General features: G+C 36.1%; 3 protein-coding genes across 4 annotated transcripts; 1 reads left to right on the top strand and 2 right to left on the bottom strand.

Annotated features, from left to right (window-relative positions):
- Positions 1 to 879: 879 nt before the first annotated feature.
- On the bottom strand, positions 880 to 2988 carry LOC147390013 (uncharacterized). Of its 2 annotated transcripts, none has more exons than XM_086417781.1 (4): positions 2846 to 2988; positions 2592 to 2701; positions 2263 to 2475; positions 880 to 2179 (listed from the first exon to the last, which is right to left on the bottom strand). In XM_086417781.1, exons 2-4 carry the CDS (start codon positions 2664 to 2666, stop codon positions 2126 to 2128), a joined length of 342 nt encoding a protein of 113 aa, XP_086273907.1. In that variant the 5' UTR covers positions 2667 to 2701; positions 2846 to 2988; the 3' UTR covers positions 880 to 2125. The 2 variants fall into 2 exon arrangements, with proteins under 2 accessions (XP_086273907.1, XP_086273908.1); XM_086417782.1 differs by lacking the exon at positions 2846 to 2988 and adding an exon at positions 2793 to 2816.
- A 1573-nt stretch (positions 2989 to 4561) lies between these two features.
- LOC147390012 (serine/arginine-rich splicing factor SR34A-like) lies at positions 4562 to 12931 on the bottom strand. The gene is made up of 12 exons (XM_086417779.1): positions 12695 to 12931; positions 10250 to 10370; positions 9076 to 9141; positions 8897 to 8971; positions 8695 to 8806; positions 8517 to 8563; positions 8390 to 8447; positions 6939 to 6988; positions 6751 to 6807; positions 5988 to 6079; positions 5812 to 5901; positions 4562 to 4852 (listed from the first exon to the last, which is right to left on the bottom strand). The coding sequence occupies exons 2-12, from the start codon at positions 10334 to 10336 to the stop codon at positions 4774 to 4776; spliced, it is 813 nt and encodes a 270-aa protein (XP_086273905.1). The 5' UTR covers positions 10337 to 10370; positions 12695 to 12931; the 3' UTR covers positions 4562 to 4773.
- Positions 12932 to 21355: 8424 nt separating this feature from the next.
- Positions 21356 to 24270, top strand: LOC147390011 (glucan endo-1,3-beta-glucosidase 11-like). Its single transcript, XM_086419134.1, has 4 exons — positions 21356 to 21951; positions 22067 to 23187; positions 23636 to 23798; positions 24086 to 24270. The coding sequence occupies exons 1-3, from the start codon at positions 21915 to 21917 to the stop codon at positions 23744 to 23746; spliced, it is 1269 nt and encodes a 422-aa protein (XP_086275260.1). The 5' UTR covers positions 21356 to 21914; the 3' UTR covers positions 23747 to 23798; positions 24086 to 24270.
- Positions 24271 to 24334: the final 64 nt, after the last annotated feature.

Raw genomic sequence — 24334 nt, 5'->3', positions numbered from 1 at the left:
ATGTTTTATTTTCACGAGAATATCTTTCCGTTTCATCACACAAAAAGCTATCCTCCACAAAAGCCTCTTTCTTCATTCAATCGAGAGATATTTCCAATTCATCTACAAACCAACACATCACCCAATAACCATCAATATCAAGTCGTTTCACCTTATACATCAACCACACAACTTCCTTCTCTATCCCAACACTCTTCTCCAACTCATCTTATTTCATCCCCTATCATACCAAACTCCAAAAACCCTACTACCGACTACACACTTAATAGCCTTTCATTAACTATTCCCACACTACCCGCTGCTAACTCTTCTGGACATCCAATGGTTAGAAGATCTAAAAGTGGCATACTACCTTGTAGAGCACCACTGGGTCTCTTTCTATGGAAGCAACTTGCTACATAATCGCTGTTAAACATCAAGAATGGAGAAGAGCTATGTCAGAGGAATTCCAGACCTCAAAGCTCAAGGTACTTGGTCTTTTGTGCCTCCTCCATCTCAAAGAAACATTATTGGCTGCAAATGGGTTTTTCGCATCAAAAGAAATCATAATGGAAGTGTTGCTAGATATAAAGCAAGGTTAGTTGCCAAAGGATTTCACCAACAAGAGGGCAGAGACTATCATGAGACATTTAGCCCATATAATTATATGGCTGCCACCCAACACATTATAGGCCCCCTTCTGTGATTAACCTATGGTCCCACGGCCAAGTGAACTTGTACTTCTAATCATGCAAAGGGAGTGGAAGAGTGTGCAATAAACTTTAAGTGCCATTAACTATAGAGCTGTAACAACACATGCTCAAGGTTGGAAAATACATAAATGCAGCCACACCTAGAGTTGGGTTCATGATTCAAAGCAGGGGATGTAGACCCATTAAAAAAAACTGATTTAAAAGAATCAGCTCTCCAGAGATTGTGAGTAGGAAGAATTTGTGAACTTCAAAAATATGATTTCAAAGAACCACCACAATATACCTTGTCTACTATTATATAATCAGGACTAACAACTAGGGGCTGTCAAAGTCTACTAGATCCTGACAGGGGAATACCAGGACATGCACCTCATCAGACGAAGCATGTGATACAACCCATGTACTTTTGATCAAACACCAGAATGTCACAACCCTGTACAACAGCACCTCCCCTTTTTCTCCCTGATATTGGGATAGACAACATAAATCATCGTTCCATCTTAAGCAACGTTCCATCTAAAAAAAAATCCTGAATCAAACCAGCAATTAACTCCTAGATACCAAGATCCTGCCAGACAAAGTAACGATATGTTCCTTAAAGTCATGCCCCGCAATGGACAGATATCCCACAACATGCCATTAATTATAGTCACTAGACAATCTTACCTAGGTGATAGTCAAAGTGAAAATGCCGCACATATTATAGTAGTTTAATTCCAAACTCCTTGAGCAAATTTCAATGACCCTAAATGAGCGTAAAAAAATCCCTTGATGAACAGCCCAAGTAAGACAATCAGGCGGCACAAGTGCCAGAGTACAAATTTGGGGATGTAAGGAACCAGGCACAAGCCACTAGAAGAAGAGAATACATTAACAGTCAAGCTATCCTGGTATGATCATACATACTTCCACGATGGAGTGGACAGTTCCTAATTGATGGATTGTAATTAACAACACAAACTTATCTTTGAAAGAAGATCCGTTGACACAGAGATCATACCCAACACAATGAGACCACACAGATGAACTGGCGTAAAATAAAATACTCTACCACTTTTTCTTGACCTAAGGACCTAACAATAACAATACATCATCCATAATATTGCTAAGACAAGCTCAGATATTTGCACTTAAATAAGCAATTATGTTGCAGTAATTAAACTTTGAATAAGTTCTGATAAAATTAGACCAGAGCTGAATCCATCCATCAAACACACCTATTAATTTAATAGTTGGCAACCATCACAATATTAATTTACTCTACTTGATTTGAGAAACCGGACAAAACAACTTGTAACTTCTTCCACCAAAATATCAGTTGTTGTCAAGTATATCACTAACATGAAAATCATAAGAGAAAACTCTACTTAATCAGAAGTCAGAAGGAACCTATATCTACAAAAATGATCGAACCACCATAACAGGACGAGCACCTAATCGAATAAGGAGAATCCCATGTCGTCATCGCTCTCTTCCTTCGGTTCTTCCTGTAATGTTGATAATGGCAGAGAAATCAAACAAAAACACAATATTGCGAATAAATAAATAAAACTAGGGGCGGATCAGTTACCTTCTTTTCTTCGGCTGCAGGTGCAGCAGCAGAACCAGCTCCACCATGGGATGGGGAAGCAATGGGAATGGGAGCACCACCACCTCCAGCAGAGCCAACGTTCATTATTAGATCTTCGATGTTTCTTTTCTCCACAAGCTTTGCAAAGAGGTTCGGCCAGAATGGATCGATGCTCACGTTCGCAGCTTTCACCAAGGCAGCGATCTTCTCGGCCTATTGTTTGTTGGTAACCATTTTCAATTAGGAAAAAAAACCAAACATCCATCAAACTCAAAGATAAGATACAATGCAGCGAAACTGTAATGGATGATGAGATGAGAGATGGATACCGTAACGAGGATCCCGTCGTCGTGGAGAAGCAATGCAGCGTAAGTGCAAGCCATCTCTCCCATTCCCACCGACATCTCTTACCTTACAAACGACTAATCAATCTGTAAAGCTGGGGGAACCAAAAAAAAAAAACTGATTGAAATGCAGAAAAAGTCACAACGATAAACCAAAAGAAAACATATAACACATTAAAGGATTACAATTATCGAAGAGAAGAATAGCAAATCGAAGAGAAGAAGATCAAGAGAGAAACCTCCCAAAGATGAAATAGAGATGGAGATTTTAAATTGCGTTTCCTCTTCGCTGTTGAGATATAGGGTCTCTGAAAAGGCGCCAATTTATATGCCTTATAACCCCAATCGAATGTAGGGTTTCACTTGAATGGTTTTAATTTTTAAAATAGAGCTTCTATTGCCACATCAACTTTTACTAAGAGAATCCCAATATGTGTGATGATGATTCGTGGATGGATGCAGAGGTGTCAATGGGTACCCATTTAATCGAAATTAGAAACCCCGATTTCAGATCCCTTTTTATTGGAATTGACTAGAGCAGGGTTTATTGGAATCGAATATGTAATACCCGGAGCCAATTTATTTTGTCATTCTTTCTATATTATAGATGATTTAAGGTATTTTTTATTTCTTCAAATTTTCATATAAATTATTGACTGAAAGTTAAAATGAGTTAATTTTCTAAAAATTTATTACTTTTAATTATGAGAAAATTTTCTTTTTGAAAAAAATCATTAATTTGTATCTCATGTCTAACAAATTATAACTATGTTAATAATTTTGTTGATAATATGTTAATTTTTTTAAAGAAATTCTTTTTAGAATGATTTGAAAACATTTTTTCTTATTTGATTCTTGAGAATCGGAATTGATGGATACTTGTGATTTTTGGTGGTTTCAGTTCCAGTTTCGTTTATTTTAGAATCAGACTTAAAATCAACAAGAACCAGATCCGAATTAAATATTATGATTATGGTTCTAAGTTCCTGAGGAACCATACTATAGAACCGACCCATTGACCCCCCTAGATGGATGGTACCGTATGAATTGGTGTGCTATTATTAAAATTTGATATGAAATAAAATCTCTCTTTCAAAACTCAATCCTTCATCTTGTATGGTCAAGTTGACTTGATAAAGTTTTATCAACCTAGATGGATAGTACCGCATGACTTTGCCTTGTATTGCCCTCATTCTCTTGCTTGTTAGTTACGTTTTGTGATGTGAGATAATTTTGATAGACTTACTTGTGGATTAGCACCCCCAACGCCACACGACCTCGCTTCGAAAGAACACGGCCGTGACACAATGACATCAAACCTAAAGGTGGTGCTACTTCTCTAATAAATAATCCCTTCACCATATGGAATGCTTCAACTCTTTGTAGGTATCTTCTACAAGTGAATCATTTTTTAGTTCATTATGATGTTAAATTGCAACATACTTGTATTTCCAAGGGCCACACACGGTAGCAAAATTTTAACCACAACTAAAAAAACATGGAGCTTGTGTAAGAGTTAGAGAATGCCCTTTGTAGTGGTTCAAGTTACGGTCAATTCAATACTCAATGCTAAGGTCGCCACTGATTTTTTTTTCACCATTTATCCTTCGGGTTTTGACTAAGAACTCGTTGCTTCGTGGGGTTTCGAACACTTAATAGGTCCCACTAATGAAATCTCCCCCTTTTCAAACAAAAATAATCCCCAATTTGATGACCTTAAACACTTTGAACTTATTGCATTCTTTTCAAAGTATATCCCAAAAAAAATGAGACACACAAGAAACAAAGTCTCCAATTATTCAACATTAAAACCAACAGAGATCCTGTAGCTGCAGAAGGCAAGTGAATGAAAAAAGACAACTAGTTATTCAGTGGAAATGCAACCAACAGAAGTGCGAACATCAATCCTTGCTAACAATACATGCATGGCAATCAATCAGAAGCACAAAACTACAGGGATTCAAAGCATTCAACAATCAACATCGATTAAAGCTATTCTACCAGTTCCAACAAAATATCTTGAACCACAAACAAAACAATTTCATGCTTGAACACCAACAATCCAATCTCTAGTTAGAAAAAGGTTTAACCACAAGAGCTATCAGTCACCATTAAAACATAAAATGATGTCTTTGTAGTAATTTTCAAGACATATATAAATATCAGATCATGTCCTGCCATTCTCAATAGCCACCAGAAGTTTTGATTTTGTAAATATATAGGGATCAGCCACTACCCGACCGCGCCTGAAAAGAAAACAAGCTTCAATATATGAGAACAGGAAAAGAAGAGGACATCTTAAATTATGACAAACAAGCTTTAACGATCAGGGTGGAGGAGAAGGTTATCATTAAAGGGGGGAAAATCTACTCAATCATACGTTTTTGGCCAAAAAGTCAAGAACAAATTGTTAAGAAAATATGACACTCTCTAGCTGCAGAAGATCTGAAGACACATGCTGTGACAGAAGATACAACTCTAGATAAAACTGAAAATAGGATTCATGTTCCCAACACCAAATAGCTGCTATAATGCATTTTGATTGAATAATGACGACAATGGTTCCAGGTTGAAGTTTCTTGTGTGGCTTGTGTAATCAAAATACAACTACCTCCATATGGACAAGTATCCTCTTCCTTTTTTTTTCCTTTTCAGATAAAAGATGAACCCTAGATATGCATGAGCTGTAAGATGACTATGAGCAATCCTCAAAAAAAAAAAAAAAATCTAACTATTTTTTATATTATGTATGATGAGGCACACCATCTTGTGCCATTTCGTTATCATAAAAACAGTAATATCATTAACAGACTGCTCTAAAAGATAAGGATGCTACAGGAGATAAAGAACCTTGCTTGTAATATAACAAAAAAATATATGATAAAAAAATTAATTATACATATTTTCCCAAGTTTAGAGGTACTTTCATCTTCCAACACAGCAACAGATTTTTGTTTTCCTCAACAAAATTCTAGTAAGTGTTCCAATGGTAACCTTTCAAGACCTAGTCACATAAAAATGACATATATTCAAGATTATGCAAACCCAAGTATTACCTGGTGGGGAGAAATTGACCTTGATCTGCATATTTGAGCGGACAATAATAAAATATCACGTTATAAGTTCAGAAATTGGCACACAGAAAAATCGTGTCAAAATGTGAAGTCAAAAAACACAATCTAGAAATAGTTATTCAATCTAATACCTGGGCAATCTGGCAGGAGATGCAGACCTAGATCTTGATGCAGATCGAGAAATAGATGGTGATCTAGAGATCGATCGTTCCAATGATTTGCTGAGTAAAGAAACAACCAAGCTATTAAAAACACGCAAATCACAAAGACGAAACCAAAATAGAGTTGCTGTTTACAGGCAGTTTACCTCCGCTTCCTTCCTACACTTCTGCTTCTGCTTCTACTTCGGCTCCTACTTCGACTAGGGCTCCTTGACACACTGCTCTCATAGGCCTTCACCTGTCCCAGTAAAAGTACAAATAAGGAAACACAACTAAAGCTCAAAAAAGTAAAATACCATGTGTTCCAGACTTTTTTCTACTTCTATTGATTGGTAAAAGATGATTTCTTTTACACAAGCTTTATAATGGCGAAAAATAAAGAAATTATCTTAACTTTCAGAACAAACATAATGGTGTCAACATTTTTTTCAGCAAAAACTGGCAGAAAAAGCACAGGATAGTAAAGATTATCTTTGGCACAGTTTCATTTAACTCAAGAATTACATAAGGTCTAAATACCCCATGTAGCAAAAGAAGCCACATGGCATGGTTTAATGCTCACTTTCCCCATTAATTTCTAGCCCAATCCGTGGTGTACCTAAATAGAAAAAACTACCCTGACAACTGATTTATAACTGCAGGATTTCAGCATTTTATCATGGGCTAGACCAGGTTAAAATTTCTTTTTGGAGGAATTTTTTGATCCAGGAAAAAGCTGAAACATTCACCAAAATGGAAAGAAACATTCAAAAAAATTAATAAAAATCAACATTTTAATGATAAATATTATACAGAAAAGAAAATGTTTTATGTTACAAAATGACTAACAACTGTCTTACAATCCTTATCCAAGAATTAAAAAAAACAACTCTTTAAACTGTTTTAGGTTAAAAATATGATAAACTTTACCCGAATATAGCCCCTTGAAAAAGGATTTCTAAATTCAGTGTCATCAAGCTTCCGAATCTGAGCAACAAAAGAACACATAAGATACCAAATTGGAGGAGGAAAAGAGAGGGGGGGGGGGGGGTGTTGAGTAAGCATATGCAAAAACATCAGAGAGTTGAGAGAATGAGAAAGAATTATCAACTTCTTACAGCATATTTCATGTCATCATAATTGGTATAGTCTACCAGCCCCATGGTTCCTGAAACCACTCATAGCACTTCAGTAAAGTAAGAGGAACATAAAAAATAAAAAAAGACATGCTTAGAAAACATGAACTTCAAAATGAACGTGAAACAATACCACTAACAAATTATACCATTCCAAACCAGCAGTAGTGAAATTTTAAATGCAAAACATGCATTCATCAATCTAACAACAACAGAGTTCAGAAACGCTGTCTGAGATGAACATCAGAAACTAAATTACCTCAGCCATAAATCTCATCTAGACTAAGCTTCTACTTGTTTATTTTGCACCTAAAAGGCCTCAGGTTTATCAAGTAAATTTCTCCACCAGTATAGTATACCAAACACACTTCTCTACACATATGCAAGGCCGTGTGAAGACAATAGTTATACATATATAGTTTTATATATGTCCCTAATGGCACATTTAATGTAACATATGCACTTTCGCAAAAGAACATTTGTCTCACGAAGATATTCAGACTTAACATGTTTTTCCTGGAACTATACCTTATCTTTTTAACATTCTTCTAGTTTTAATTTATTGCAGATGCATCTAAGTAATTTCTCCTTGTATATGCATTATGTACAGTATATATACCCTAATCAGGGAAAGAAACATACTGTGGTTTCAGCTTTCGTATGATTGTCATTCTGTCAGGGTTCCCCATTTTTTGCAACTTTTTTTTTTTTTTTTTCAATTGGCATCAGTGGGCCAAAAACAAAATTAGGGTTTTCAAGATCATCAATTCTCTCCAGTCACTGTTGACATTTTGGCACTTGATCCAGATTGCAAGCTCAAAAACATCACCTTTGGCTGATTCTGATCCCCTTGCTACAGCACCTACTCATATGGTGTGATCTTTTTATTCCCCTTTCGAAACCTTCCATTATTTCCTTACAGGATCACTGCCACATGTTCAAGCATTCCACTTTGTTCATGATATCTGATTCTAATCATAGTGAATACAAGTCTAACTTTTTCTGCAATGTTTTCTGTCCTTTGGAGATGTTTGCTCAGAGACCATACGTAGGTTAACTGGCTCTATTATTTAACAAAAGGCCGTATCATGGCAGGACCAACTTGTCCATATACACAAGATCCTGCTGACGTAGCAGATTCTAAATTTTATTTCTCGTAAGTTGTCTTTTTAATTTAATCAATAAAAATGAAAACTATGCAGCATACTTTAGTAAGGATCATTTACAACGTTCAAGAACTCAATGATGTGCTCCTGCTTCACTGGCAGTCCCAGAGCTTAAGCCATCAATGACTAATTTGCTTCTCCCTTAACAAGAACAAAAGTGAAGTACATCTGACCTTCTATAAAAAACATGTGAATCAGATTAGCAAAAATTATAGATCCTGTACACAACCAGGAATACAGATTACAATAAATGTTTAAAAAAATTACCATCACCATCATGGAGAACCTGGGCAAAACAGACATCACCAGCCTTCCGCATGTGATCCTGTTCACCAAAAGATAAACTATTATGGCTGCCTTGTGCATGCAGAGTAAAATTAGGCAATGCCCTCACCTTCAAATCTTGCCATGAAGCAGAAGAAGGAAGTCCACGAACAACAACTATACAGTAAAACAGAGAATTATCAGGAATGTCTCAAAAAAATCAATAACAAAACCTCAATAAAAAAAACTAGAGAATGGTAGAGAAAGAAATCACAACTAAAATTATGCAAGATATCCCATGAAAGCACCTCGATATTCAGAATGTCGTGAGACCCCAAATCGTCCACTACCTCCATCACCATAACCACCTCGACGATCAATTGAAGATGATTGCCCTCGACCACCATGGGCAAGCTCAACCTGCAACAAGAACCAAATAATTATTAACCAAAGATAGGTGCTACATGCATGGAAGTTGAACATATAAAATAAAATAAAAAATTCAGTTACCCTTAAACGGCAGCCATCGAACTTATAGCCGTCCCTACCCCTGATTGCATCTTCAGCATCCCGAACATCTTCAAACTGCAGAATGGACAAATGCAGCATGATACAACACCATAATCCAAATGGACATTTTTTAACAGCGTTATGTAACCAAGTGTAGACTAGGAGAACAAAAAATTTACCTCCACAAAGCAATAAACAGGAGGGCGAGGTGGAATCTTCAGTTCAATATCCAATATATGACCGTACTGCAGCCACCGAAAAGTAATATATCATTCACATAATAGCATATGTTTCCAAAGAAATGAAATATATATGCCACATAATTAGAAAATCAATACTAATTGTCAGTCTGTAATACTAAACATCCAGCAGAGATTATAATCCACAAGACTAGTTAATCTCTTCAAAAAAACTTTAAGAATTAAATAGCTCATGCCAATTAAATGAACAGTTAAGGTAGCAATATATTTTGAACATAGACATCTCCATCATGTAGCATTCCCTTTGAGATAGAGCCCTTAGTCAGAACTATGGTCTATTCTTGCACAAGTAATATAGCTTCCTCATTATTAGTTGATCATTCAGTTGGTGGAGAGATCAAAAATACATAAAGCGTATATTTCATGCAGATAAAGACAACCAAAACTTTTAAGAAAAGATTTGAAGAGCAAAACGACATGAACAGGAAGAGTACAAAACATTGCCCAGCAGTTTCTTGTTTGCAATTTTGCATCTGATAGGGAATGTAACCGTAAGGAAAACCATCAAAATATATGTAATGCCTTTCTATTGATTGTTTAGCTTACCATTCATACTCAAACGGTATAATTTAACATGTATACCACAAATGAATAGTCGCCAAGTGTTTTGCACCACAAATCTAGAACGTGTAAGGAAAGATTGAACTTCCAGAGGTGGATGATATGACCACTTGTACTCTTTTTCTTTTTTGGATGGGCATGTTGGAGAAGAATAAAACACCTAAGTGTTGGTGAGATGGCCAAGACCACGCCTCAAACTGGAGGTCTTCAGTTCGAATTGCCCCTTAGGGCCACCCTCAGGGATTTATCCCAGAAATTAGCCAATACATATGGGGGGAGGGGACTGCACATGCGCGAGGATTAATCGGGTGCTCTAAGAGACCCGTACATCTCGGTTCCAAAAAAAAAAATGTTGGAAAAGTAGAAGCTGACATAAACTGATGGGTGCTCTAAGAGATCCGGATACCCAGTTCCAAAAAAAAATGTTGGAGAAGCAGACATAAACTGACAGGTTATGTCATTCAAGAGCGGTGAAGTGTATTGAAAACCAATTCAGGGAAAATGAATGCAAAGAGAAATAGCCAATCCATACCTTGTAGAATAGATCTTCAATTTCCCACTCACGTATATCTGAGGGCAAGTTGCCAACATAGATTGTGCGAGACAAACGACCACTCATTTCTGATATCAGAGGAATTCAAGGAAATTTTTCACTGCATAGAAAAAGGGTATAACCAAGATGAAAATCCCTCCCACTAAAAAAATTAAAGTTCAAGGAACACAGCATATGGTGTAATCCATTTATTGGCATCTAGGAGCCTGTTTGATGCAAATACAATAAAAACAGCGTCAAGATTGTGAAGAAAAACAAGAGAGCAATCCTTGGTGTGGGTGGTACTCCACAAGCACCATTGATTATGTGCTCCAAGAAACTCCACAGCAATTTGAAATTTGAAATAAAAATTGTACTGCTCATCCTCTCCGTCTGATGTCCTTGTAAATTGACACTGTTATCAGGGGTATACACACAGAAGTGATGTTCAGAAGATGATCAATAAGGTGATCTTAAACTAATATTAAGATCTCCAAAATATGTTTGGGTTTTTTCTCTATTATTTTTCATTCTTTTGAAGAAAGATATTTCTCTATTTGAGAGAGAGTGAATGACTTCGTAATTGCATCTGTAACATGATTCAGTATGGATTGGTTGTTTTCTTACCCTACATATTTAGATTGGTGTTGGGGGAATAATTGCTATGATCCTAAAGTTCACGATTTAGTGGAGGCGAGGAGGATTTGATGCTGGAAGTTTTAGGATCTTTGTTTCCAATTTTTCATTGGGAATTTCTCTAACTCTTTCTAAGCTTTATTTGGAAAATAAGAAACAACAAATACTCAATTAAGTGCATTTTACAACATTCTGTAAGTCAATTTAGGTTGAAAGTTTACAAGCAGACCACTTTCTTTTCTTACCTAGCTCAAACAATTGATATAATGTGGACCATGCCATAAATTTTCATCAATATTGAAACTCATAGTTCAGGCAGATGGTCAATTTCATTTACCATGTGTATAATCTATATTGATTTGGATTTGCCAAACTGTTAAGGAAAGCACTCAAACATATGAAAACCTCTAAAACTTGGATGATCTAAACTTCTCCAAATCGAAAATTCCTTCCCAACTTCAGTACTTGGTACTTACTTTATCACAGTTGCTGATTTTAAATATGTAATAGAAAAGAAGAAGATGAAAAAATACAGTTCAACAATCACCATTTGTGGTTTGAGGCTCCTCAGGTTATGTGGCAAAAGTGGATTCAAATGTTTGATGGGAATTAAGCGTTTCAAGAACGGTTTTCTGCTTGAAAGAGAAACTAGGGTTCTAATTTTATTTTAGATATTAGACGAGTGTGTATCGAAGAATTATTTACTTATATATAAGCTCTATGGTAGGTTTTGTTACACTCTATGTTACAACTATTATACAGATTTATGTAGATATTAGCAAGGTTTAAAATCTCTTTTTTTTTTTTTTCTGTTGTATCAATTTTTCGATAAAAATAAAACTCAATGGAACAGAACCGAAACATTCACTTTAAATTTTACTACTTTATTCATAAATAGATATAGAAACTATTTTGTAAGTATATAAAATGAAGTTAGAGCTAAAAATCTCATGTTTTCACATAGATAGTCATGCACTAGAAATACTTCGAAACATAGAAAATCTTGAAACATTGCATTTGATGTAAAGATATTGTTGTAAAAAGTCTATTTTATTTTGCTAAATGAATATTAGAAATTACTAACTTTGTTTAACAATAAATTTAATATCGAAATATTGCATTTTCCATGCTTCAATATGTTATGGAAAGCATTCTATTATATTATAACATTCTGAAGCATTCCCGATATGAATTTCAGTAAAAGATTAATTATGTATGTACCAATATGCTTTGCATGAAATACTGAAACATTCAAAATTCCGCAATGTTTCGTTGTGGTACACACACAAAAAAACTAAAAATAAAAAATGGGAGCATTGGACAGTAGATATTATTATGTAAAGAAGATGAGAAAGCTACAATATAAGATGTGAAATCTTGCAACCAAATTTCACTCTCGTGGTTGTAGCTTCCTTTGTTGCTGATTATAATCATTTTACACTTAAAAAAATGATCTTTAAGACTTAATAACCAAGTAAGCTTCAGTAGGGGACTATTTAGCATCTTTCTATAGCAAGTGAGTTTTTCGATTGCATGCTTTGGTTCAATAAAAAACACAGCATATATAAAATTCTTGACAAGCTAAGACTGCTAAGTGTCCCAATTTTCTACCTCGACTTTGGCCTTCACAATAACTGGAACAACGGACATGTCACACAAAGTCTTAGAATCATGTAAAATTTTCACTCTCGGAGGAACAAATAATCTGTTAAACGAATGGTGACCACATAACACCTACCTAATCCTATCCCAGAGTGAGTGATAAAATAAATAAAACGAAGGCAAAGATTTCAGATAAATAAAATATACCAAATCAAGAGACAGCTTAATATCAGCAGAGACGAATTCTTCAGATCAAAAGAGCTCGAAAGTTAGGGTTTTTTTTCTTCACAGACAGAGAGTAATGTAGGAAACTTGAGAGGAACGGTGGGAAAAGAGCGAGCAAACGATATGGGACATTAGCATGTCACGTGAAAATGTGCTGAACGATCAACCAAAAGAGATTTACGTCTCTGTCTATCTGAGCCTGAGGTTAAAGAAATGAGAAGGGATATGATGGACCAGTAAAAGGGTAATTATAAAAGCACCCTACGAATTAATGGATTGTTATCCTGGGTTAAAAGTTTTGGAATGAACTGATATTATTATAAAGATCATCCTCACAAAAAATCATCATATTCCAAAAAATTTAACCCTATCAAAACTGATTTACGAAAAAAAAAAATTGGACAATTTACAATTCTTGAACTTATTTTAATGGGGTTAGAAGTTTCGAAATAGACTGATTTTTTGTGATGACAATCTCTTCATCATGGATATCATCCTCACAAAAAATAAGTTCATTCTGAAACTTTTAACCCATATAAAACAAAACAATTTGGCTATGATGTGGATTGCCCTTATTAATTCGTGGGTGTTTTTATAATTAGGAAAATAAAATAAACAGAAGGATTCGATTCCATGCTACGCAAACTTCCAACAAATTTATCTCCGGAGATCCATCACCCATGACATTAGTGATGAAATACAAATGAACACCTTAAACTCTTGATCATTCTCCCTTGTTTAACAACAATTGAACTAAGACTGCTAGGAATAACCCTTTCTCACTGCTAAAAGGTCTCCTTAGTGAACTCAATCTTCCTAAATTGATCCCCTAGTGCTGACCTGAGTCTCGTTACCCCTGAACAAGTCTTTCATGGGTAATCTTGAATACCTAGTCATTGATTTTTTTTTTGGGTGGGGGGAGTGAGTGAATCAATTAGCCCCAGATGATCTACAACTAGTCCATCCCTAAAAAATATAGCCGCGTTACAATGGATAAATAAGGATTGAATGTGACCTACATATCAATATAAATAGTGAGGGGGGTAAAAAGTCTCATTCAATCAGGATCGAACATATTTCATGCGATTATGGGAAATAGAAATGCATAGTTATGCATTCCATGCGGATCATTTTAGACAGGATGAAATATTTCAGACACAAACGAAATAGGTGGGATTGTAAAGCAAACGGAGTAACTTTTGTAGTCACAAGAGATGAAAAAGTAATGACTGTGAAGCCCACAAGGGCTATACTAATTGCAGAATGTGTGAACGATTACGCATAAGCATGTATTGCAACAGTTACAATATCATAACGCAGGACTTCCAATACCATATCACATTTTTCCCAAAATATTTGGTCGTTATTTATGGACCACCAAATGACAATAAAAACCCTAAAAGGAGAAAAAAATACCAACCAGTTTGTACCCAAGAAATTAATAATTTTTAGCACATTTTATACATTAGAACAAATGGAGCCAAAGAGAGAAGAATTCGTAAATTTTGAAATTCCTTAAAATAGAAAAGATAGTTCGTAATTTTGAAATGTTGAAACCTCCAATCGTGCCTAACTTAGATGATGGAATTTCAAAATCAGTACTAGTGAGCCTTTTTCATCAGGTCCAGCGGAGGTGGTTTCACAATGTCAAATGCCCTTGACATGCCCTGTTTTGTTTCCATTAGATTTGATTTGCCCTTTTTCTATCAAATAGTGTGGACATCTCATGGGCAAGTTCAATGTCGTTGTCCAAGTTTTGTGTACTAGGAAAGAAGGTATTTTATTTTGCATGTGATACAGTGATTTGAATGTGGGAATGAATCCATTGACCCGAATTTTCACTATTGGTTGAATGTGACTTAACAAATCGATGGGTCAGTAATCAGCCAAAGATCAAAGACCTGGGATTTTTGGATTGTAAGGCTATATTTTTCTGTGATTTAGCTAGTGAGGTACTTATTGACCCTATGGTTGATATTCTAGATGCTAAACTTATGTGCCTAACATAGAGGTAACATGTCTCATAACAAGAAGGTTAAATTTAACCCTGAGGGGTTGGCTCAATTGCAATTTTAAATCCATAAGCGGTGAGAGTCCGTAGGTTGTGTTTGATACCCAGTATGAGCAGTGGCTCCTCAAGGCCACCCGCGAGGGCGTACCCTCACTTACCTAGTGGGTGTGACGTGCGGGAGTTGCACATGCCCGGGGGAGGGATCCATATGCCTTGGTCCAGCCCTGGCTCACCCAGTCCCATTAGTCGGACGTAAGTTCGGATACCCCCGTTAACCAAAAAAAAAAAAGTTAAATTTGAGGATGTTTCTACCTCAATGCATGGATAAGGCATCCATCAAATGGAAGGTTAAGATAAAAAAGAAAAACAAAATTTCTATAGATACATTTTTCTTAAAAATCGTAATGTGGGAGTAATTTTCTTGAGATTCTTCAAACATTTCTGTCTGTGATCTTCAGTTGATGCTCCCTTCAGAGAGTCGCTGAAATTACTCCCAGCGCTTAAGTCAGATGATGGTAAGAGAATCTTGCATATCTTTGCATTCTATTGAGCCTTTAATTTATTTATAAATCCTCCCCAAGATTCCTACAAATTTTGGATTTTCTAATTCAAGTTTATCCATAATTAGAAGTTCATCAAACTTTCTTATTGTTTTGAGATTTGGAGTTATCCTCTTGCCACTTGCCTAACAATCAATTTAATATGTTTCTTGCATCATCCAAGGTACTGGCTTCAATAAACAAAGGGGCATGCTCGAAAACGGATCCAAAAAGTATAGATGTGCCAATGTCTAGGAAAATATGAAAGACAATGTTTTTATCCCATTGTGGGCGGTAAAATATATAGATCAGAAACACTAATCATCCATGAGATGCAATGCCATTGTACATAAATGTTAGACTAATGATAAACTGACTCGAAAAAAGCCATTTGAAATTCACTCGCTGACGTAGATGTGTGTACGGAACCATAGATCTTTTCCCTTGCCCGTTGATATATTTCCTTGTGCATCCCAAAGAAAAAAAATCTAGGTTTTTGTGCCTTTGCCACGTCAGTCAAGTATAGACCGAGTGAAAGTTTTCAGTCAGAAAATCGACTCTTTTCCTTGTGTATCCAGAAGAAAAAGATCTATCGTTCTATACACATGCCACATGAGAAGAATTTCGAATCAGTTCAGTGCGACTAAATATTAGCACCATGTTTACACTTTATTCTAATCGTGTAAAGCCCGTAACTTAATTAAATGGAGGATAAGATTACTTTAATGTAAATTCCAGCCTACAATGGTTGCTTTTGAGGCAAGTTACACTTTTAAAGATACTCACATTTTTGTCAGTTTGTCTTTATTATTATTTTTTTGGTTGATGTCATTTTGTTTCATCCTTCCTTTGCTAGACATATAAAGAAATTAGGAACTCTTGTGGCAATTTTTTCAGCTATGACCCATGGTCCACACCCTCGAGAAACGAGACACCGAAAGAAATTTGAACCCAAAATCATCTCACAACATGGAAGCAATTAGGGGGAGGCCTGGGGTGGGTTGCATTATCTTTCTTTTTAAAACCTTCCCCAAAGACATTAGTAGAGATACGCAAGAGTAGAAGCAAAAAAAAACCTTGCTCTATCCCGAGATTTGTAATCTTTGTTGATGTTCCTTTGTTTCTCGGAAATCCCTTGGGTGTGCCTGCACCATAGAGCTTCCGACGTCCAAGTTAGACCACAGAATAATTTTGATTGAGTTTTGGTATAGAAATTTTGCATACCATTGATTTGCATGAGTGTGCCCCTTTTATAGATAATGGTATAATGATATCCATTTTAGACGTTTCTAATTCCATCCTAATCCTAATTAAGCAATGCTAGCTTAATTAAGATTCTCTCCTTTTCAAAATCCTCTCCCATTTAGAATGCTTATGCAATAGAAATATATAACATCCAAATCCCTAAAACCAATGATTTGAACTAATCTATGCTAGCACACCATTCCAGAGAATCTCCCCAACCTTATGCCTTATGATGTCGTTCCAAATTACCCCGAGTTATGAGCTAACCTCCCTCAGAGCTCATAAATTGGTACAACCTCATCAGGTCGGATCCCTACGTATCTATATGTGACACGTTTAAACATCTTGAGGCTTGTCGATTTAACCCTCCATAAAAAAGCAATAGCTTCATTGTCTACTTAATTTTTTTTTGAGATATTTTATAACATAAGCAATTGTTTGACCATATAAGTAATGGCTTATTTAATAAAATCATTTGTTACTATGCACTCATTAGTTTGCGCTACACTGCAATGGTAATGTTGCCAATGTACATGGAAACATCTTCTTCAAATAAAAAACGATTACTATAATATCAAAGTGAATGGTACAATATCATAACCATTGCTACGGTATCATAGTGATCACGTTGACATGATCTTCACCAACTCTTATTTGTCAATTAATCATCTTATTCAGTGATTATTTCTTTAAAGAAAAATGATGTTAAAATTTTTTAAACCTACATTTTTTACATTTGTTCTTCCTTGAAATTATGAACGGTTCATTGAAATTAAAAACTTTCAATGATTTTTCTTTGCTTCAAACAATTTATTAGGTAACAACATGATGATGAAAACAACTATATTTTCAACAATTGTAAGGAGTTAGAGCAATTCCAAGGAGAATATCCAGAATAACTATCCATAATGGATAGCCACTTGTTTATGGATAGCCATTGTAGACATTCAAGGGATATGCACTCCAACCATGCTATCCAAAATAGCTATTCACAAATATTGTAATATTTTTTAATTCAATGTAAATGGAGATGGAGATGAATAGTGCATTGGAAACGCATAAAATCCAAAATAACTCTTTAAAATAGTAGTTGGGAGTCCAAACTTGATATCCAAAGTGGATATTGAAACTCCCAATCTCCAAGATGGAGAGTGGGATAGATAGTGTATTGGAGGCACATATTTTCGATTTAACTCTCCAAAATAGGAGTTGAGAAGGGGCAAGCAATGCGCTGGAGTTGCTCTAATTAAGATTAAAAAAAAAAATGTAATGATTTTGCAACTCAACCTAATAGGGTGACTGAAAAACTCAACTGATGCACGTGTACCCAGCAAGAATTGTAGATTTTTTCCCTTGGGATACACAACGATGTGCAGTTGTATATCCCAACGAAAAAAAAAAATCTAGGGTTCTTGCATCTGCCACTATAGTGAGTTTTTGAATTACCTTATTGGGTTGAGTTACAAAATCAACACTAAAAAATGGCAGGATGGGTAAAAAGATAAAAGTAAAATATATAATTAAAAAAACAAAATCATTTGTTAGTGTAGAGGCGGAATCAAGTTTTACCTTGATCAACCCTGCCCTACTGATCCAAAGCAGTTCCTCAATCCCTCCTGTAGAGAAAACCCTATTAAAGAAAAATAGTTTCACCCTTTGTTCTCTCGGCCAAAAAGATCTCTCTGCTTCTGTTGATTCCTCTATTTATAAGTTCTCCCTTCAAATAAGTGTTTTCTCTTTAATCGGGATTCGATTACGGTGAATCCTCTGATTACAAAGATCTTAAACGGAATTTGAATCTTGAGTCCAAGATTCTCCGAAAATTTCTTTCGAGATCTTTGGACTTGACATATGCAATCCAAAATTATGTAGATATTCGGATTATGTTTGTCCTACTAAGCATACAAGATTTCTCCTTATGTTGTCCTACCCCACCAGCCAGACCAAGCGTTGCATTACTAATTTGGTCTGCCCTGCTACTAGGCAAGATTGGTTTTACTAGCTCGCTTCAGGTACGACTTACTCTACTAGGACATGTGTACGATCTAGATAACGTACCAATATTACCCTCTATATTTAGTATATGTGCAGTCGAAATCCAGTGGACGACTCTGATGAATTCAACCACACTGATCCGAAGTCGTTCCTAGCACCTCCCTCCCCGCGGCGGCGTGGTACCTGTCAAAATCACTCCGATACTTAAGTTAAAGATGCAAAGGAATAGTCTCAGAAAACTGGTTAGACTCTAATCCCTCTAAAAGACCACTCTCAATAGTATTTACTGTGTTATTTATCCCCCCTACTCGTCCAGAGGGTTACTCCCTTTGTAGGCTATAATCATGGGATATTTATCGACTTTGCGGAGTTGTTTACCTAATCGAGATCTCTTAGATTGATCGTATTAAACTGCAGAGATGTCCTCCGAGATCTCTAGGAATGACATGCGCGTATCAGCCTTACGGTTATTCTACAATTCAGTTTGCCCCGCTTGGTTGATCTAGATTTGCTAAATGATATGCTGCCCTGCCAGCTAGACTAGGGAGGTCTCTGCTCTTACTTGCGCTGCTTACAGGACAGTGCCCATATGTTGATCAGCGCCTAGTACTACTTAATCAGTTTGGACACGTGTATGATTTAGATTAGCGCACAATTATTTTCCTCTATAGTATAAATAAAGATTATTTTATTATTTTATTTAAATACCAGTGACGTAACGGAACTATAAAAATTTTATAAATAGATATGCCAACATGGTCATTAATGATTCAAGAAGGACAAAGCACTAAAAACCACAAAAAAGAATATATTGATGTAGCTATTTGGTGCTCTTGTCATGCACATGTCATAGCAATAGATGATAAGTAACACAATTTTACTTCAACTGGTTAATAATTTTTAACAGTTAGAAGTTATTCATGAGACAGCTGATTAAAAACTTAAAAATTGTCTTGCCAACAGTTAAAAGATTCTGTCACATAATCTCATAAGATGGATAGTCCACCTTGTAGGTGTAACGCCAAACTTCTTTACCTAAACAAAAAAGAAGCATTATATTTAGTTTTTATAAGGAATGAGTAAAAACAATGTAAGGATTCATGGCACATACTCACCATAGTTATTCCTGATAAAATAGAGTCGTGCTACACTCTCTTCTTAGGACATTGTGTTCAACACTATGTCGATGTGACAATGCAAAAATAACCATAGATTTCTTTCCTTGAGATGCAATTAAAGAAATCTATGAGTCTTTATACACCATCACATGAGTGTGGAAAAACTTTGAAGCGGATAGACCGCTTCAAAATTTTAAGAAACCCTTTACATTGGATTACATGTGATATTTTTAAGGAGGTATTCCAAATTTTAGCAGTAGTGTAGGGGTTGAAATAAATTCAAAGTGCCACGTGTGTTGTAACGAAGTTGGTTCAGACTCTATCAAGGGGAGTAGATCCTCTGTAGCACGAATCTCCTGTAGTTCATATCAACATTTGAGGGTGTGCCACATCATTAAAATGATTGCATCCAATCATTTAAATATTGAACTACAATGACCATCCATTTTCAAATACTCCATTAAGGCTAAAAAAAAAAAAAAGTTTTTATTTTTATAATATATATATATATATATATATATATATATATAGGGAAATGTTCAGCACCCTAAGTTTTACCACACACTTTAACAAACGTTTTTTGTCCTACATGGGTTAGAAGTTTTGGAATGAGCTGATTTTTGGTGAGGATGATCTCTATGATTAGAAGATCATCCTCCCCAAAAATCAGCCCATTCCGAAATGTTTAGCCCCATGTTTACACGTTGAAAAATCGTGGACCGTCCATTTTTTGTAAATCAATTTTGATGGGGTTAGAAGTTTTGGAATGAGCTGATTTTTGGTGAGGATGATCTCCTCACCATAGAGATCATCCTCACCAAAAATCAGTTCATTCCGAAACTTCTAACCCATGTAAGACAAAACGCGTTTGTTAAAGTGTGTGGTAAAACTAAGGGTGGCGAACGGGACCCATATATATATATATATATATATATATATATATATATATATATATATATATATATTTCAAATCTGACATAAACCATGAATCCAAGAGGACTGTGTTATTATTTTCCTTGAATGTGGAGTTGTATGAATTGCAGAACAGGAGCTAGAGGAGAAATGGACTATCAAGAGCAACGTGGAACAGTGTCTAACGCAAGCAAATTAGTATTTTCCGATAAAATATCATTGAAATTGCAACTAACATAATTTACGGATTGTGTTTTGCTTGTGAGTGATATTTGGCTTTATTTTTCTTTTTGACTAATTGCAAACGCCATCATATCATAAAATACCCATGGACTTTCTAAAACCTGAAATAACTTTTTGCGGATGAGATAAGAGGAAAAAACGCTTCGAAAGGCTCGTCGGAGGCGTTTGGGGTTTATTTTAAGAGTCATCAAGTTGAGGTAAAGCATCAATGAATTTGCTGTGACACGTATCCAGATCGAAATTTACACCCTTCCCACTTTCGGCTTTTCTCATGATCGATTCAATGAAGGAAAACGGCTGAGATGACAAGAGGAATGGGATCTTCCCATCTTAGCCGTTAGTAGGATACTGTGACACTAATGTGGTAAACAAGTAGGAATTTTTTTGGGTTGGGAAAAGCGAAGAAATTAAACAGATTCCTTATTGAGAATGGGAGCCACGTGAAGGTGTGGCAGAAAAAATTGAATGATTCGTCCCCCCCGTTCTGGACCCACACAATGAGCATCAGCAGCAAATCACCTTAATTAATCATAAACATTAATAAAATGGATTAATTTTATCTTCAACAAGACGAAACCTACTCACTGCCTAACCACATCACCGAAATATATATTCCTGTTTTTTCCTTCAGTAAAAGAGGGCTAGTGAGGTGGGAACGGAGATCTCAACAAAACCGCAGCTTTTGATTTTCCTAGCCGTCAATTAACCATCCTCCTTCGATCTCACGCGATTCATTCATGATTTTTTTGTTTTTTGGTTTTTTTAATATCCTGAACCTGAAGAATAAATTCTTTAGTAGCAAACGTTTTTAGTGCGGAACTTTGCGTGGCTTTAGACTGTAGTTAGTGTAGTAGTAGTACTGGATGTTTCTCCACCTATATTATTATACATGAGGACAAACACATCACAAGGCTGATAATGAAGCTGACAGTAACGGCTGCTGCATTATCTCTAACGGAGCTTAATCAGCTAGACATGGAAATTGGAAGGCGTGGATCTTCTATAGAACAACAATCAAAGGCTATGTTGACTGCAGATCCTAACGCCTTTTAATTTTAATTAATAATTTTAAATCACTAGTTTCTGCATGCTTCTCACTTGCTTTCAGTTCTGTTCTGTGAAGATATTTTAAGTAATTCATGGAGTTCATTAGATTTCTCTCTTCTTTAATATCAGGTAATCTTCTTTCTTCCTTTTTTTTTTTTTTTTTTTTTAAAGAAGAAAAAAAAAAATCTCTGTTTTTCCAGTATTCTGGTTAATTTTATGAGATTCCGGCGGGGATGTGATGCAGGTTTGTTATTTCCGGTACTGGTTGCTTCCATAGGCATTAACTACGGCCAAATCGCGAACAATCTTCCTTCGCCGGAAAACGTAGTTCCACTACTGAAATCAATTGGTGTCAATAAAGTGAAGCTGTACGATGCAGATCCTCGTGTTCTTCGTGCATTTGGGAATACTGGTGTTGAATTCGTTGTTGGACTTGGAAACGAATACTTAGCGAAGATGAGAGATCCAGAAGCAGCAGAAGCTTGGGTCAAATCAAACGTTCAGTGTTACATGCCTGCAACGAAGATCACTTGTATTACTATTGGAAACGAAGTTTTAACCTTAAACGACGCATCTCTGGCTGGAAATCTCCTCCCAGCGATGCAGAACATCCAAACAGCTCTTGTCAATCTAGGGTTAGACAAGCAAGTGAGCGTCACCACAGCTCACTCATTAGCTGTGCTTGAGACCTCTTATCCACCATCTTCCGGAGCTTTTCGCAAAGATCTAAGGGGATGTATATCTCAGATCTGTAACTTTCATGCTAAAACAGGATCTCCTTTCCTCGTTAATACTTATCCGTACTTCGCATACAAAGCGAATCCGAAACAAGTTCCTCTTGATTTCGTTCTGTTTCAGTCGAACCAAGGGATTTTGGATCCAGTCTCGAAACTTCATTACGACAATATGTTATTCGCTCAGATCGACGCTGTGCACGCTGCTTTAGCTTTGCTTGGATACAACAAAATTCCAATACACGTTTCTGAGACTGGTTGGCCTTCCAAGGGGGACGAAAATGAAGCTGGAGCCACGCCGGAGAACGCAAAGAAGTATAATGGGAATCTGATGAATTTGATTTCACAGAAAAAGGGGACGCCCATGAGGCCCAATTGTGATTTGAACGTTTATGTTTTTGCTTTGTTTAATGAGAACATGAAACAGGGACCAACGTCAGAGAGGAATTATGGACTATTTAAGCCAGATGGAACGCAGGCGTATCAGTTCGAGTTCACCGGAATTAATGGAAATAACAACAACAACAACAACAACAACAACAACAACAACACAATCGGCGGTAGTGGCAACAATTCCGATAATCCGTCTTCTAGTTCATCGATCGGTTATTTGTCCATCTCTTCAGCTATGGTAAGTTATGCAACTTATGTCTTTCTTTGCAATAATCAGAACTAATTTTTGGTAGATAATCACAAGTTAGTTAGAAGCAAGCAGAGCTACAAACTACAAATTATGTGGCGCATTTTAACAAAAGAATCTAATGTGCACCATGTGACGTGAGTGTGACCATTAATTAATACAGGTGGCGAGTAGGTTAGAGAAACAAACGAACTGTTGTGGTTTAGCAAACAACTCGCACGGTTTAGCTAACAACTTGCACCGACTGAACACCATATAATAAAGAAGGAGAGATATGAGCCGTTGGATTTATTCTGGCATCGAATGTTATGCAATGGGACTCACGCAAATGCGTTAAAAAAACTTTAAATTCTCTGCCATCATATCTTCTCCTTAACGGGGTGCAAATTGCAAAAGTGAGTGCTATTTATTTATGGTGTGGGGTTTTACTTGGTTTCAGGACAAATTGCGCTCTGGGGGGCCCATGTTTTACTTGCAACCGGTGCTTTGTGTTTGTCTGAGTTCATTTCTATTATTCGTTTCAAGTCCAAACTGTAAAAGTTTATGCTGATGGTGACAATAGTGAAATGGAGAGAAAGCTTCAGGAGCAAGGGAAATTAAAGGTGATGAAATTCCATTCCTCCTATTAATAATCCTCAATGAACCCCTTAAACCCCCACCTAATTAAATGTCTCTTAACGTTTGTATTCGATTTGGTGGGTCATTTGTGGTTTTTTTTCTCTAGTCTAGACCTTATTAACCCTAGATCAATGAGTTGGTGGTTGGATCCATCCTGAATGCTGTGTTGTGGTTCAGTGGTTGGATCCATCTCATCATATATACTAGCTCTTTGGCTTTTTATAGGTTGGTTGGCACTCACTCTAAATGTTTTTTTTCCCCTCTTTTTTAGTTTGCAGAGGTTTTGATTGAATAAAGAGATTTCGTGCTGACGATCAGGAGGCTGAGAGATTAGCAAAGACCCCATTTTGAAGTAGAAGAACATTGTCATCTTAGTAGAATGTAATCATGTATTAGTACTGTAGCCAATTGGTGTTTGTTAGTAATTTATTTATATATTATTAATATTGATCAAAATGGGACAAACCAACTCCTTATTGGTGGGGACTGTGATCATGGTTTTAAAACTCGTTTTGACATC

This window comes from Akebia trifoliata, chromosome 12 (assembly GCF_017979445.1).
Source record: "Akebia trifoliata isolate Shusen 1 chromosome 12, ASM1797944v1, whole genome shotgun sequence".
Taxonomy (NCBI): Eukaryota; Viridiplantae; Streptophyta; class Magnoliopsida; order Ranunculales; family Lardizabalaceae; genus Akebia; species Akebia trifoliata.
Note: the sequence above shows the minus strand (reverse complement) of the source record. Positions and strands in the feature narration are given on the sequence as shown.

Excerpts from the sequence above, each read along its gene's own strand:
- LOC147390012 (XM_086417779.1), bottom strand. The coding sequence starts at position 10,336 with ATGAGTGGTCGTTTGTCTCGCACAATCTATGTTGGCAACTTGCCCTCA. Across the intron at positions 9,142-10,249 it reads TTGAAGATCTATTCTACAAG|TACGGTCATATATTGGATAT; the intron begins GTATGGATTGGC and ends CGGTGGCTGCAG. Across the intron at positions 6,080-6,750 it reads TTTCAAGGGGCTATATTCGG|GTGAAGGCCTATGAGAGCAG; the intron begins GTAAAGTTTATC and ends TTACTGGGACAG.
- LOC147390011 (XM_086419134.1), top strand. The coding sequence starts at position 21,915 with ATGGAGTTCATTAGATTTCTCTCTTCTTTAATATCAG. Across the intron at positions 21,952-22,066 it reads TCTCTCTTCTTTAATATCAG|GTTTGTTATTTCCGGTACTG; the intron begins GTAATCTTCTTT and ends GATGTGATGCAG. Across the intron at positions 23,188-23,635 it reads TGTCCATCTCTTCAGCTATG|GACAAATTGCGCTCTGGGGG; the intron begins GTAAGTTATGCA and ends ACTTGGTTTCAG.
- LOC147390013 (XM_086417781.1), bottom strand. The coding sequence starts at position 2,666 with ATGTCGGTGGGAATGGGAGAGATGGCTTGCACTTACGCTGCATTGCTT. Across the intron at positions 2,476-2,591 it reads ACGACGGGATCCTCGTTACG|GCCGAGAAGATCGCTGCCTT; the intron begins GTATCCATCTCT and ends AACAAACAATAG. Across the intron at positions 2,180-2,262 it reads CTGCAGCCGAAGAAAAGAAG|GAAGAACCGAAGGAAGAGAG; the intron begins GTAACTGATCCG and ends TCAACATTACAG.